The sequence below is a fragment of the Macrotis lagotis genome, chromosome 1 (assembly GCF_037893015.1).
Source record: "Macrotis lagotis isolate mMagLag1 chromosome 1, bilby.v1.9.chrom.fasta, whole genome shotgun sequence".
NCBI lineage: Eukaryota > Metazoa > Chordata > Mammalia > Peramelemorphia > Peramelidae > Macrotis > Macrotis lagotis.
Window position 1 is genome coordinate 120,178,217 of NC_133658.1, and position 15,240 is coordinate 120,193,456.

At 50.3% G+C, this 15,240-nt stretch overlaps 2 protein-coding genes across 14 annotated transcripts in view; both read left to right on the top strand.

Moving 5' to 3' along the window:
* The window catches only part of EHBP1 (EH domain binding protein 1), a 369,287-nt gene extending 368,454 nt beyond the window's left edge, over positions 1–833 (top strand). For all 13 annotated transcript variants that reach the window (XM_074207073.1, XM_074207081.1, XM_074206989.1 and 10 more), the window contains 2 exons: positions 146–260; positions 560–833. In XM_074207073.1, coding sequence (XP_074063174.1) covers positions 146–260; positions 560–650 — 206 coding nt within the window. In that variant the 3' untranslated portion in view covers positions 651–833. The remainder of the gene's footprint in view (positions 1–145; positions 261–559) is intronic.
* Positions 834–7,274: 6,441 nt separating this feature from the next.
* On the top strand, positions 7,275–14,873 carry OTX1 (orthodenticle homeobox 1). Its single transcript, XM_074224578.1, has 4 exons — positions 7,275–7,348; positions 9,122–9,339; positions 10,601–10,752; positions 12,459–14,873. The coding sequence occupies exons 2-4, from the start codon at positions 9,243–9,245 to the stop codon at positions 13,290–13,292; spliced, it is 1,083 nt and encodes a 360-aa protein (XP_074080679.1). The 5' UTR covers positions 7,275–7,348; positions 9,122–9,242; the 3' UTR covers positions 13,293–14,873.
* Positions 14,874–15,240: the final 367 nt, after the last annotated feature.

A 15,240-nucleotide genomic window follows, 5' to 3' on the forward strand; every position in this document is an offset into this window, starting at 1 on the left:
ACACTCTTCTTTCTGCAGCGGAGCTCTGCCAGGCAGGCGGAGAGGGACAGAGGGAGGAGAGGCGATGGAAAGTCAAAGCAGGAAGTTTGCTTGGGCTGCTGGAGGAGACATTGAATGTAACCAATTTCTGTTCCCCCACTCTCAGACTGGCAGAAGACTGAAGCCCAGAAAAGGCGAGAACAACTCTTACTGGATGAGCTTGTCATTCTGGTGAACAAACGGGATGCGCTGGTCAGGGACCTGGACGCTCAAGAGAAGCAGTGAGTGTGGCCAGTTAGGGAGGGTGTGCTTCTTTGCGATCGGCTTTTAAAATGACCCAGAAAGTTTGTAGGAAAGTTCTGCCCCGAAGTCTTCTAAAGTGACCTAAGCAGATCTTTTACAAGGCCCCAGGCCCTGACTTTAAGATCTGCCCCTCTTCCCATTATCCTTCTGAGGATAATGTCTATGTTTGGGAGACCCGGGATGAAGGAGGGAAAGAAAGGTGTGGGAAGGCTTTTCTCCGTCTCAGTTCTTGGGCACAAAGAATAATGATTTTATTTCGTATTTGTTTGAATTCCAGGGCCGAGGAAGAAGATGAACATTTGGAACGAACCTTGGAGCAAAACAAAGGCAAGATGGCCAAGAAAGAAGAAAAATGTCTTCTTCAGTAACTAGGCTCCGAGATACGGAGACCCTTCCGGACTGTCATGTCAGTGGGGCCCAGACTAGAAGGAGATTCATTCTTGATTTAAAACTTTAGCGTTTTGTTTGGCCCAACTCGACTTCATCCCACTCCCCTTTTCCCCTCCTTCCTTGGAAAAATCCCAATTCTTCAAAATAGCCTTGTATCAGGATTTACTTGTGAGCTTGTCATTCTTTTGAAATTATGTGACATAGATTTGCACAGAAACCTTGTAGGTGATGATTGGTATTGGAGATATTTAAGAAGCTGTTCAAGGAAGAAGTCTTATCTTTTGTTGGGAAGAAAAACTGAAAACAAATCTGTTTGTTGTTGTTGTTGTTAGCATTGAGGGGGGAGGGGTAAACTGGGGATAGGAAAAATATGAATGATTTCATCTAGTCATGCCATATGTAATACTTAATATGCTACCTAAATTTTATAGTTAGATCATATACAATGAAATTATTAAGCTATGCTATATTTATCCATGTTTTCCCCTTCAGTTGTTTTCCACTTTACTGTAAGCATACTAGAATTCATCCCCTCTGATTTGGTCAGAGAAAGGTCTTTTAACATAGCTTGGGAAGAGAACCCTATGATTTGAAGATGTGCTATAAAGATGGGGCTAAATGATGCATAAGTTTACAGAGAGATTTTTTTCAATCTAATGATAACACCATGTTTTCTGAATAATTATTTATTTCATATAGCTTGGTTCCTTTTCATTGGGTCTCAACATTGGCTCAAAAATGCTGTTAATATTTATTCTGTATCTATAGGAAGTCTGCCTTGCCACTGTGTGCAATTCCCCCAGTTAATGTTTTTCTTCTCTAGTCTAGCTCTTATCATTTTTTTGTGAAATGGTTATCTGTTTATTTATTACAATACTGAATCATATATAAATTTTCAATAAAAGAATCTTTCTTACCTTAACGACTGACATTTTCTTACTATTCGGATTTTACTATTTTGGTTTGATTAGTAGTTTGTATAATCACAAGACCTAATTTAAAAAAAAAATGGAGCACCTTTTAACTAAAACTAAATGGTTCCAACCCTATCACACTATGCTTTTTTAGCAATAAAATATAAATTTTGAGTCTTTCAGATTTATATTTTAAAGTTTTTTTTTCCCAGAGAATGCATGTTTCCTTTTGCTAGACTAAGGGTTCTGAATATTATTTACTGTATCTTTAAATTAATAATCTTTTCTACTCAATATTCATTCTAACAGTTTTCATTGAGTTTAGGACAGTTGAGTATAAGAAGTTAACTTTAAATCTCTATAGATTTGGGGATAGAATGAGGAAAGAAAACCTTTTACAAGAAATTACAGAATTGGTGATTCTCTGTTAAGTGTTTTGTCACCCAACCATCCCTCTACAGAGCTGTCCCAGACAAAGGAAGCTTGTTCAACAAGTTTTTAGACTTGAAAATAATAGTATGCTCAAATTTATCTTTTTGGCCTGGTTGTCAAATACTTCACAAGAAAATATAAATTATGTTCAAAAACTTTTCTCCACCTCACCCATCCAGCCACGGGAGGTTCAGAGGAGGGGAGAGACTACAATAGCTGAATTAGCTCCTGTCAGAGCATATAAGGAAAAGTTTCTCGAAGATTTTTGGAATGAAGCAACATCAGATATTTATGTTCTGTGTTGTGAGAAGAAAGCTCTGGGCCCAAGAGTTCCTGAACCAAACTGAATCCCCCACTGCAGAGCCCCCCAGAGTCGAGCAAGAATAGCTTTAAGGCCTACAGGATCTTGATGGAAATTACTTTTTCCCCCTACCAGATCTTGATGGAAATTACTTTTTCTCCCACCCAGATCGAGAGAAGAAACCCCACAACGCATTACGAAAAATGAAAACTTTTAGGAACCATCCAGTTGAAACGCTCGTAGCCCGAGTTAAGATCGCCCTGGCCCTGGGATACTGGAAAATCTTAGCGGGGCGCTTCTGTTAAACGGGCCTGAAAGCCCGGATTTCGTGGGAGAAAGTACTTCCCCGACCCTCCTGAGGGAAGTCCCTTAATTTGTCCTTCATTTTAAACTCCACTCTCACCCCACCCCTCCTATGCCTGCCCCTGCGGCGACAGCGACTTTGAGCCACAGTCCTGCAAGGGCCCGAGCAGAGCTCGTATTGGTGGGGGGTTAGCGAGCAGGAGTGGGGAGAACTCAAGTTGGGGGGAAAGGAAAGGGGCTGGTGGAGAGAGAGCGGGCCAAAACGCCTCCTTCAGCCTCAGCCCGGGGCCCCCACCTTACGCCCACAGGAGCCTGGGCCGAGGGGCGAAGATGCAGCTTCTGAGAGCAGAAAAGACGCCAGCCCGATTCGGCCCGACACCACCAACCTGCAGCCCCCACCCCCACCCCGGACCGGGGGAACCTTAGAGGGGAGGAAACCGGGCAAAGGGCTGCAGGGGAAACTCCGCCTCTGACCTGGCCCAGAAGGTCCCCTGGGATCCGCGCCCCCGCGGGGGTGGGGAAGGGGCCTGGGGAGGAGAGGGAGGGAGGGAGGAGAGAAGCAAGAGAGCGCCTCGTCTCACAGTGTCCCCACCCCCATCCCGGCCCCCGCCTCGCAAACCGAGTTATTTCGTGGGGGGAGGGGAGATCTTCGGCTCTGGGCTTGGGCTCCGGGGGTCGCAATTGATGGGCAAGAGACGGTGTCCGGAGTGGGCTCTTCTCACTCCTACCCCGCCCCCGCCATGCCTTCTCCCAAAGGTGATGGAAGGTGGGCTGCCGAACTTACCTGGGTGAAGGGTCCCTCCCGAAGCTAGCCCGGCTTCGCTCCCACCCCCCACCACCACTCTGAACCTCCACCACTATCTCTTGGGCGCCCTTTTTGTCCTCGATTTCACTTTCCCCGAGCTTCTTCTACTGCTAGGGGCCCTTACTTGGGTCGGGGGCCCCGTGGGCCCCAGGATCTCCGCCTCCCTGGGATTCAGCCCCCCCCAGCGCTCTGCCCTCCAGTAGCTCCTCAACCAGCTTTCACACACACACACACACACACACACACACACACACACACACACACACACACACACACACAGACACACGCACACGCACACGCACACGCTCGATTTTTATCCCACCTGGGCTTTGCGACTGTTTGGGCCGCTTCTAATTCTCCTCTGCGTGGTCTGCGCCAAACTTTTTTCCTTTTCTCTCATTTTTCACTCTCTTCTCCTCTGTCTCTGTCTGTTTCTCTCTGTCTTCTCTTTCTCCTTCTTCTCCTTCTCCTCCTCCTCCTTCTTCTTCTTCTTCTTCTTCTTCTCCTCCTCCTCCTCCTCCTCCTCCTCCTCCTCCTCCTCCTCCTCCCCTTTTGCTTCTCTTGCCTCATTTTCCCTTTCCTTCATCTCTGGCTTTGTTTTATAGGTTGAACATTAGACAACTCTCCTGCTATTTGGGATTAGACAAATACTCTTATTACAAAACAACCCGTCGGTGCTACTTGATAGCCCCAGACTTCGAGAGAACTGATCACATCATCTGGAGCTGAGAACAGAAGGAGCCCCGAGCTCCGAGCTGTTGCAGCTGGGCCGGGGGAGGGGAAGACATTCCAATAGACTTGGGAGCCACGCAGCACCCATTTCTGCAGCTCACCGCCCTGTCCTGGGCTTGCATGACGAAATCTTGGGGGCTAATTATTAGAAAAGCTGGGTTCCTGAGGAAGAGGGGAGGGAAATAGAGACTTCAGATATAGAAAGGACTGGGGGGGCGGGGAAGGATTGGGAGCTGGCTCGTTGGGAGTTAGGTAAGACACACGAATACACGTCTGAAGGTGATGTTCGAGTAAGGTCAAAGCTTGGGTGTTTACAAATACAAAGCGCGCACAGGCAAACACACACAGTTCCCAGGATGGGAGAACTCAGCCGCCTCGGAGCTGGCTTATTTGGACTGGATTCCTTGAATTCTATCTTTAATACTAGCCAACAGTTCTTTGTCTCCAAATTTCTTTCAAAGACTGGGGTGACTAAATTTAGACTGTCCCCGGGGTATCTCGGATGGGTCAGGGATTATTGCCACAAGGTGTGTTGTGTTCTATGCAGGTCATAAAAAGAGTTTGTTTTTCCTTTTCTCTTTATTTTTTGGTTCACTCTCGCTCCCTCCTTTTTTTCTCTCTCCCTCTTTTTCTCCTTCTCTCTTCTTTCCTCTCTTTGTCTCTCTTTTTCTCAGTCTCTCAGTCCCCTCCCGCCCCTTCTACTCTCACTTCTTCTCTCCCTCTCTCTTTTTTGTGAGTGTGAATGGATTGCGGCTTCTTTGTTCCGTAGAGAAGTGCCCGTGTCGCTGACTTTTGTGAACTAGAGAAGGATCTTGTAAAACCTCCTTTTCTCCTCGCCCCCCTATCCCACCCTCTCCGCCCCTGTTCCTTTGATTAGATGTCCCCTCATCGTCCCCCCAAAAAAATGTAATTTTGTTGGTCTGGCGGTCACTTTCTTTGAACATTAGCTCGCTTTCAGCTCCAACTTCAATTAGAAGGAGTTGATTTTGAGGGATCAACAAAAGAACCGACCAAAGCCTTATTAAAGGTCCTAAGAAGATCTCCCAGATCCTTTGAGAAGCAGTTAAGGAAACAGTGTGCCCTCCATGATATTCTGTTACCGTATTTTATAAGAACTCCAAAGGAAAGTGTCTCTTGAAGGGGGGGTGGGGGTGAAATACTTACTTTGATATGCGACTACTGGCCTTTCTAGCCCTTTCCATTCAGGATCATCATCATCATCATCACCATCGTGATTAGGTCTAGAGTCCTTTGAATTTTCGTATTTCTGGGATGAAGTGATTGTCAACCGTGCTGATGAGGACGATGATCATTGCTACGAATTGGGGGGTTTCCTTTGCCCGTTATTGGACTTTCTCCTAAAACTTTTTTCTCTGGTTATTCTGAAGGAAAATTGGAAGGGAGGGTTAGTAATTCCTCGAAGGGATTAAAGCCTTCATTAATATTTATGAGAAGGTGCGACTTTAAAAAAAATGTCTCCCGGAGTTGAGGGTGAAAACATTCATTTGAGCCTTGAAAAGTCCACCCACTTTGGACTCCGATGTAGTAGTTCGTTTGTTCGAATCGGAAATGATCTTCACCTTCTAAGAGTACGGATCATCCGGGAATGTTTTTTCAAAGAGTCTCCGCAGCACATGGGAAAGAAACTGAAAGAAGGGAAGGAGCCCCGGGCAAAGTTGCCAGCTCGTTTGTTTGGGCCCCTTAGGAATTAAGAGGAGTGGGAGAGTGGGGGGTGGCAGGCGAGGGGCTCCCTTTGCTGGCCTTCGGCCTTTTTTTCGGGGGGGGGCAAGTGAAGACAGAGAGAGAGAGAGAGAGAGAGAGAGAGAGAGAGAGAGAGATACACACACAGAAAGAGATATAGAAAGAGAAAGGCGCAGAGAAAGAAAACCAGAACCGGTCACAGACAGAGAGAAGAGATAGGAAGTGGAACAAATAGGAACAGATGACTTGGGGAACTACGAGGACTTGGCAAAATGCACCAAACGCGAGGAGCGCCTGAGCCCAATTGGGAAGGACTCGGGGAGCCGGTTCCTGCTGCTCCCCAAGGCTGGGCGCCTAGCCTTGGAGCCACAGGGCCGGGGGGCGCAGTAGGGGGCGCGGGGCGCGAGGCCCCTCACAAGCACAGAGTGCCCCAGGGGTCCTGCCCGGGAGTGCTGACTTGGAAAGGCGAGGGAGGGCAAAGAGATGCGAGTTCCTGGATCCCAACGCCCGGTGCGCACAGAAAGCGCCCTTGCAAGTCTCCAAGGAGGACAGCCGGGCAGGTCGAAGGAGGGCTCCAGAAAGAGTGAGAGCACCCCCGCTCCTCCCTCCCCCCGCCTCCTGCCTCTCCCAAAGCGGAGAGCCGGGGTGCTGGGGAGAGGGAGCGCGGGAGACCCTCGGGGGCTCCGCGGGAGCCCGGGGAGCGAGAGGCGCAGCTCTGTCTTCTCAGTACTGCGTTTTCAGAGAGCCAGGGAGTTAGTGCGCCGCCAGGGCCGGGCCGGCTGAGGCAGGGAAGGGAGGGAGAGGGGGTGGGGGGGAAGGGAAAGGGGAGGAGGAGAGGAAGGCAGGGGGTGGGGGAGGGGCGGGGGCGCGCAGAGGTAACCCCCGGCTCGAACTGCCATTGCCCGGCCCGCTGTCACTCAGCCAGGGCCGGGCCCGGGATTGGCGGCTGGGCCCCGTTACGCAGCTGCCTGGCGTTCACATACTCGGGGAGGGCAGTAGAAAGGTGATCAATCTTCATCAGGCTACATTTCCAATCACCTAAACAACCGAGCGACACAGCCGCTTCGACAAGGTAAATCTCTTGATTTATTTAGTTTGCCAAGTGCCTCGGCAGACTTTCCCCAAAGGCCCGCCGCCCACCCCTGACTTCCCTGACTCATCTCCAGTGCGGCTGCAGCCGCGAGCAGCTTCCCCTGGACCCCCCCCCCCCATTCCCCTCCACAAAGTCTGGGACAATGCGGTGATGTTTGGCCAGAATAAAGTTGCAAGCTAAAGAGCCGTCCAGGAAAAAACCTAGGGAGAGAGAGGGGAAACCGGGGAGGGAGATGGGGGAGGGGGTAGAAAGCCCGGAGACGATCGCCCGAGCGACCTGCCCCCCAGTAACTTCCTGGGTCCCCTCGGGTTTTACAGGTTTGCGGCCAGAGGCCTGGGCTCTCCTCCCCCATGCGCCGGAATTAGCTGCTCGCCCGTCCCAGGAGCTGGGCGCAGGTAAGGAGGCGAAAGCTGCGGGGCCAGAATGGGGGAGGTGGGGAGCGCGCCCCCTCCCCAGCCGAGGCCCCGCTCCCGGCACCTCTCCGCAGCCGGTGCCCCCGGGCAGGGCAAGGCACGCGGCCGGCGGGAGCTCCTCTCCTGGCTCCCCAGGCTGCGCGCCGGAGATCCGACCGTGCCTTCTCAGGAGCCCCCGCCTCCTTCGAAGGCGCCTAGACCCAGTGCTGAGTTTGGAGAAAGTCTTTCTGACTTGAAACCTGTTACCCCTCCAGGCTCTGCTCCCTGGCCAGCGCCTCCCTCTCCCTCTCCCTCAGGGACTCCTCACCCTTTCCTCTTCGACCTCCTACCGTGATGGAGGGGGGGGTCTGGGGGGGGCGCTCTGCCAGACCTCGCATCTCCCCGGTTGGCATTGCCCCCCCGTGTGCCCTAACCGGCCCTTCCCACTTACTCCAAGCCGCCTCTACCTCCAGAGCTGCTTCCCCGCGAACCAGGAGGGACGGCTGCGGTTTGGGGGCTCCCTGACCCCTCCCACTCACTCCTGTCTCAAGGACACCTCGTCTTGGAGTCCCTCAGATCCCCGACACCCAGGGAAGTGGCAAAGAGAGGTCGCGGCCCCGGTCACCCGTCCCTTTTTGCGCCGCTGGAGGCCTAGGCCCCCGAATTTCGCCCTAGATCGGAGCTCGGACCTGGCGGGAGCGCTCACTGGAGCTCGGAAAGCTTTAGGCCTTCTCATCCGCCCCTCCGGTAGGAGCGCAAGTTCCAGCTTCTCTCAGGCTTAGAGGCCAAGAAGCATGATAAAAGGGCCCTTAGGACCTTCCGAGGCGGCCTGCCCTGGGAGACAAGAGCCTCCTCAGAAAGGAGGGCAGCAAACCTCTCTCCAGCTTCTGATCCTGGCCCGCCCCCAGCCGCTCCCCCCATCTCTTCTCCTTCTCTCTAGGTCAGGCCAGCAGCAGGGTCCGGAACTGGGCCCAGCGAGGGCAGCTCCGCTTGGAGTTTGCCAGAAGCCCGAAAAAAGTCTCTTCTAGGACTCGGGCTAGGAAGTGGTGGGGGGCTGGGGGGCAGGGAAGACATTAAAGACCGGCTCCGGTTGGACTTTATACAAGCCACAGGGAAGCTAGTGGCTCCGGCCTCAGGACCCTGGAGAAGAGCTGTTGTTCATGTCCTGAAGGTTTTCCATAAGGCCTGCCTGGCCGTGGCCCCAGCCGCAAGGTTGGGACACCCCCCCACCCCCCACTGCCTGGGTTCTTGCCTGCCCCCACCCTCCCCCTGCCCCTTTAAACAACATTTTTAAAAGAAAGAAACAACAACCACTCCCTCACAGCCTCAGGCCGAACCTTCCCAGAGCGAATCCTCATTTCTGCAGCCAGAGGCCCAGCTCCGCAAGCAGCTCCCTCTCACCTCCCCCAGCCTGCTTTTTCTACGCTGGCATTTTTGGTTCGTTGCCCGTCGACACCCTGAAGGCCAGGCTCCCCCCTTACTCACCTTAGTTCTCCCTTGGCCCCAGAATTCCAAAAGTTACCGGTTTTTTCTGAGTACTTTTGTGGAAGAAAATTTAGAAAAGTTTATTGGTAAAAGCCAACATTGCCCGCTGCAGCCAGGCCTAGTTTTCAAAGTAGTGGAACTAGCCGAGCGGGCCGCCTGCCCATCACCACAGTCCTCGGACCACCTCTTACTGACTGCCCAACCAGCCAGCTCGGCCAGTACCTGGGCAGGGGAACCCTGAAACCGTCGCAATTACCACAAGTTATGGGTTTCCTTTCTTTGTGCCCCCAGAGGTCCTGGGCCCTCGAACCTATCGGAGCCTCTTCAGACACTCGGGACTTCGCTGTGGGAATCTCCAGCCGGTGACTGGCCCCCTCTGGATCCTTCGGGGCCCCACTACCCGGCTGTTAGCATGATGTCTTACCTCAAACAACCCCCCTACGGCATGAATGGGCTGGGCCTCGCGGGGCCAGCCATGGATCTGCTGCATCCCTCGGTGGGATACCCGGGTGAGTACTGCCGAACTCTGACCTCCCTGGGCTAAGATTCACCTTCTTTGGGGTCCTCTGCAACTCCCAGCGTAGACCCAGCCGCTCTAGCACCAGAGGCCTGAAGGACTTGAAGAACCGCAGAGTGCCCATCGGTCTCTATACCATGCCACTTAAGGCAGGCTTTCAGGGGACTTGGGTGAAGCTTTCCTGTGGTTTCTATTAGCAGCTGGATGCATAGGCCATGCAGTGGGATACAAGCAGGAAACCGGGAACATGCACTATCATGTTAAGCACTTGATACAAGACAACATACACATAAAATGTTCTCCAAACCTCTGGAGCAGTATATGGGTTACTTCTCCAGCAATTGATTTTATTGATTTCCAATTTTCAGACTAAATGGGATGGCCAGCTGGCGGAGGAGGAAGGTGGTGGTGGTGGTGGGGTCTTTGCTTTAGATTTTGGAGGGTTGATCCAGGAGCATGAATCGCCAGTAGAGAAATAAGTCGGGACTGGAAATAAGTCCAGTCTTAACTTGTTCTGGACCCTGGGCCCCTTGCTTCGCACTAATTCATTTTGTTTGGGAAGTTGGTGACTGAGCCAGAAGCCGCCTTTGAGAAGGACTCGATTTTCTAACTCCAATCTGTTTCTTTCCTTGAGTCCTCCACCCCCAAAATAAACAAACAAAAATCTGAGAGCTTCTAGCCCCATAGGAGTTTCAAGTATATGGAGACTTAGTGTCTGAATGATTTAAGGCAAAAAGAGAAACGGGAGAGAGAATTTTAGTTTCTCTTTTTCTCTTTTTTTTTTAATCTTCGGAGCAGAGTAAGAGGGCAAGGATAAAATGCCTTCTGGAACTTCAGCGTTCTCCAAGCGTGTACCACTTCCTCCTGTCCCCCAATATATCCCGTCAGCATGTGCCAGTTCTCACATAATCTTGACTTTCTCATGCCCATGGCCATTTTGTCCCGGTCCTTGGAAAGAAGAGAATCCGAACCTCCTCTTTTAGGCAGCGCAGGGACACTGGCAACAGCTGTTTCTGTCTTCTAACCCTTTCTCTACCCTCTCCCCAATATATAGATAATAGTTTCTTCCTTTTCTGTCTTTTCTTCCTGCTCCCCCCCCCCCAAAAAAAAACAAACCACGCAGAGTCTCTTCTACTCTCACTTCAAAGTATTCTCTGTCTGGTATTCTTGTTCTCCTGGTCAACTCGCACTGCCAGTTGCTGAGGTCTAGGCTCAGGCTTGAGAACGCTAATCCCCACGTCTCCCTTGCACAGCTACCCCTCGGAAGCAGCGACGAGAACGAACCACCTTCACCCGTTCGCAGCTGGATGTATTGGAGGCCCTTTTTGCCAAGACTCGATACCCCGACATTTTCATGCGGGAGGAGGTGGCCCTTAAGATCAACTTACCTGAGTCCAGAGTCCAGGTTGGAATTTCCCCAACCCAGGAAGTGGGACGGAGTGGGTAAAAGGGAAAGGGGGTTTGGGACTGTTTCCTATGATCCTCCATGATCTGTTGTGAAAACTCTGTGTAGAGTCCAAGGTTTGTCTCAGGTCAAGACGCGGATTGTCTTATAGTGGGTTTGGCCTGACCGTGGCTTAGAATACTGTACCTAATTTCTGGGCAATGAGTGAATCTGGTAGGTAGGAAGGATACATTTTAGGGACAGGATTATTTGTCCTAGAATTTGGACTCAGAGGTGGGGAAAACAAGGTGTGTTGTCTCCTCTTGGGTTCGGGTCAGGATCCTGGAGGGCGGAAAATAAAGGAACTTTCTCAGTCGACTCCTAGCACTGTCTCCCTACTTGGTATTGAAAGTAGCCTTTGGGTTGGAGGAGAGGAGAAGATTCTGGAAGCTAAACTTCCTTTCAAGGATCCAAGACTGTCTTTCTATATTCTATATTACCTTCTAACTTTCTTATTTCCTTTGGGTCCTAAATTTTGCCCTTACATCAGTCCCTGTGATCCTGGAACAGAAAAAAATGAAGTTGTATGTAGGGCAAGGAAAACTCACACCTGTATTAGATTGCAGAGGAAGATCTGGGTGGATTTAAGCTTTTGGTTCAATTGGAGTTTCTTTTCTTTTTTTTTAAATCTTATCAGAACAATCCATTGAAAAAAATAATTTCACAAACGACATTTGTTTTTGTTTTATTTATATTTCTATTATTGAAACTGGTTTAGCCCAGGAAGTAAGTAAGCAGGTTTTGAAGCTAACCTGAGAATAACAGAAGATTTAGAGCCTTGTGTTTGTGGTTTTCTTTTCTTCCCACTAGTCCCATTCGTGTTGAAAAGAGAAGGAAATTAGAGTTGTATTGTCAGCAGCAGAAAGAAATGTTTGACTCTGGAGTAAAGGGCTCCAAACTTCTAGCAGACACCTAACGAAATCCCACCCAGATTTTCTTTCTGCATTTCCTGGGGTTGCTCTTGGTTTGGAATTGTGATCCTGTTCCTTCTTTGGTTCCTCATTGGGTGGCTTCTTCAAGTTCCTAACTCCAATCTAACCTCACAAAATTTTCTAAAAACACATATTGGATCCCATGGTCTGCTTTTCTACCTAGCCACTCCTCTATTCTCTTACTTGAAAGTGGTGGGATTTTGAGTATATAGCTAACCGGCTTCTGAAAGTTATTAAGAACTTTGAGAAAGAGTTGCCCGATTTCCAAGACAGACTGGAAGTCTGAATGAATCCCACTCCTGAACGGGGTTGTCCGCTATTTCGAGTTTCTTATAATGATACTTTGATTTGATGTCCTGTGCCTTGGGGGAAGATTGAGAATTTGAGTTGGGCTTCCACTGCTCTGTGAAATGGGTACATGAAGCACCTGCCAGTTTGGGGTAGAAAAGAATTAGGAAACAGATGTTGAGGAATGGGGATTAGAAGGGCGGGTTTGGTGATAGGAAAGGAGCAGGGCATGCTACCTGGGTAGGGAGGCTGGCAAGGATAGCCCTGGATGTGATAAGAGGAAGCTCAAGAATGGATGGGTTGATGAGTGTGGATTGAGAACCACAGATGACATATTTTTTCAGGACTTGATGAAGAAAGGCCGAGGGTGGGTGGGTGGGTGGGGGGGAGGAAATTGTGTTGAACCCTGGGATCTAATATATTCCTATTCTCCATGCTTCTCTTTAGGTATGGTTCAAAAACCGACGAGCTAAATGCCGACAGCAGCAACAGAGTGGAAGCGGAACCAAAAGTCGCCCCACCAAGAAAAAGTCTTCACCTGCTCGGGAGAGCTCCGGCTCGGAAAGCAGTGGCCAGTTCACACCCCCTGCGGTGTCCAGTTCTGCCTCCTCCTCCAGTTCTGCTTCTAATTCATCTGGAAATCCTGCAGCGGCCGTAGCGGCGGCAGCGCTGGGAGGAAACCCTGCAGCGGTGGCCGCAGCAGCTGCAGCTTCGTCCCTGAGCACTCCTGCTGCCTCCTCCATCTGGAGCCCGGCCTCCATCTCCCCAGGCTCAGGTCCCTCCTCCGTCTCCGTTCCAGAGCCTTTGCCAGCACCCAGCAACACATCCTGCATGCAACGGTCTGTGGCCGCAGGAGCCGCTTCAGCCGCAGCTGCTTCCTATCCTATGTCCTATGGTCAAGGCGGTGGCTACAGCCAGGGTTACCCTGCGCCTTCCTCTTCTTACTTCGGTGGTGTAGACTGTAGCTCCTACCTGGCCCCGATGCACTCACACCATCACCCGCATCAACTTAGCCCCATGACCCCCTCATCCATGTCTAGTCATCATCACCACCACCACCCTCACCACCCATTAAGCCAGTCTTCCAGTCATCACCACCACCATCACCATCATCACCATCAGGGTTATGGCAGCACGGGGCTTGCCTTTAACTCCTCGGAATGCCTAGACTACAAGGAGCCTGGGGCCACTGCAGCCTCTTCTGCTTGGAAACTCAACTTCAATTCACCTGATTGTCTGGACTATAAGGACCAGGCCTCTTGGAGGTTCCAAGTCTTGTGAGAGAGAAAGAGAGGGAGACGGATGAGAGAAAAGCAGAGGAGAAGAAACAGGAATCTACTTGCCAATTCCACCACCTCCCTTCCAGCCCTGCTGCTGCTGCTGTTCCTCCTCTTTGACCTCTCCAGAACGATACGTTTCATTGTTCCAAAAAGACCCCCGTGCTCTTCAGCGTTCTTCCCCTCACCCTTTGAATCTGTATGCCACCTGCCTCACAGGGATGTTTAAACTTGCAGCTCTTTGGAGAAGGGACACCTGTCCACCTCACTCACCTGTTTACCTGCTGGGCAGGAATTGCTGTTCCCCCTTATGCTCCTGCTATGCCCCTAAATCTCCCTTCCATCCTCTCTGGCCATGCAACTACCTACTCCCAGATTTCCAGACCGTGGGTCCTGACTCACTGTTTGAACCTGATCAGTTTATTTATTGTCTCTGGACCCTGGGATTAATAACTGGTGCTTCTACAGTACGAAGAGGATGTAAGCAGCTGCTCTAACCAAGCACCACCACCACCACCAAAAGTGCATAGCAGACACAAACTCCCCTCCAACTGCCCTCTCCTACGCTACTCCCAGGCTGCTGGCGAACCCCTCCCGCTAGTTCACTCCTCCGCTTTGCTCGGGCTGGGAATTCGAGATAAGGGCCTGGGAGCCTGGACGTTTCGGGGACTAAGTCAGTGGCAGGATCTGGTGGAAGTGGTAAAGCCCCGCCTCGCCCTGCCCCTCCCTTCCTCTGGCCAGCAGCTCTGGTTTGGGATTCTGCCGCAGCTGAGCGGTGGGAATGGTGTAAATATTCAGGTCCGTTCCGGGGACCGGTTATTCTTTTTAGTTGCTGTTTATTGAATTGAACCTATCTTGCGTCTTAACACCCAGGAAACAAATCTTTAAGATATATACTGCATATATATAAATATAAATATAAATATATATATAAAAGGAAAACAAAAAAATCCCTGTTACCTCCCTTCCTCTTCCCCAAATGGTGATGCTTTCAAGTGTCCAGTTATGATAATGCTATCTTACCTCCTCCCTTTCTACCCTTTGGTGTATTTATTAAAAGAGAATCAATGGTCCCAAGGAAGCAGGATGGGGTGGAGCTTGAGGTCCAGATGGTGTGGGGGAAAACTGATCGAAGTTTTGGGAGCTCAGACAGGGTGTAAAATCAGAGGGGAGGAAGAGGCAGAGGACAGCGGGTTGAATGGGAACACCTCAACTAAGGCGAGGGTCCCGGTCAGGGTTAAAGACCAAAAACTAAAACCAAACCAAAAAAAAGAAAAAAAAAGAAACCCGACAAGGAAAAAAAAAAACAGAACAAAAACCTCAGTTCCGATTCATCTCTCTCTCTTTTAGAAAACTGTTTTTGTCTAGTGAGTTTTAGTGCACCTTCATTTCTACAAAAATAACCGAGAGCACTCGGGCACCTGTGTTATCAGTTATGGTCTTGGCCGCTTGTCCCATAGCAGGAAAAGAAAACTGTAAATTTGATTTGTCCGATGTGAAGACCACAAATTACCTGTTGAAATGTAAGGCAGTTTCCTTCCCCTCCCCTTTATCTACATTATTCCCCAATAATAAAATTCAAACTAATGAAGCACTCCTCGGTGTTGCTCTTCTCTGGGTTCCCGGATTCTGGGCTCCCAATTCGCAAGGGCAAACAATCCTCTTACAGTTTGCCAGGAAGGTGGGGAGGGAGGGAATGGGGAGTCCTTTGCCCTGAAACAAGCTTTTTTTTTTTTTTTGGTCAGTAGTTCTCATCTGTGTGGTCCTCAACAGACTTCACAACTTGAAACAGGCCTGTAGAACAGGATGGCAACATCTTTGAAAATAAGGCAGGGACCAGTAATAAGAATCCCCAAAGCAGGCCGTTTTGCTTTGGAGCCTGTAGTCTGCTTTTGATTTCTCCACATAAATATATTGAAAAGAAAAGGAAGGAAAGGGGGTTGAGAAATGGA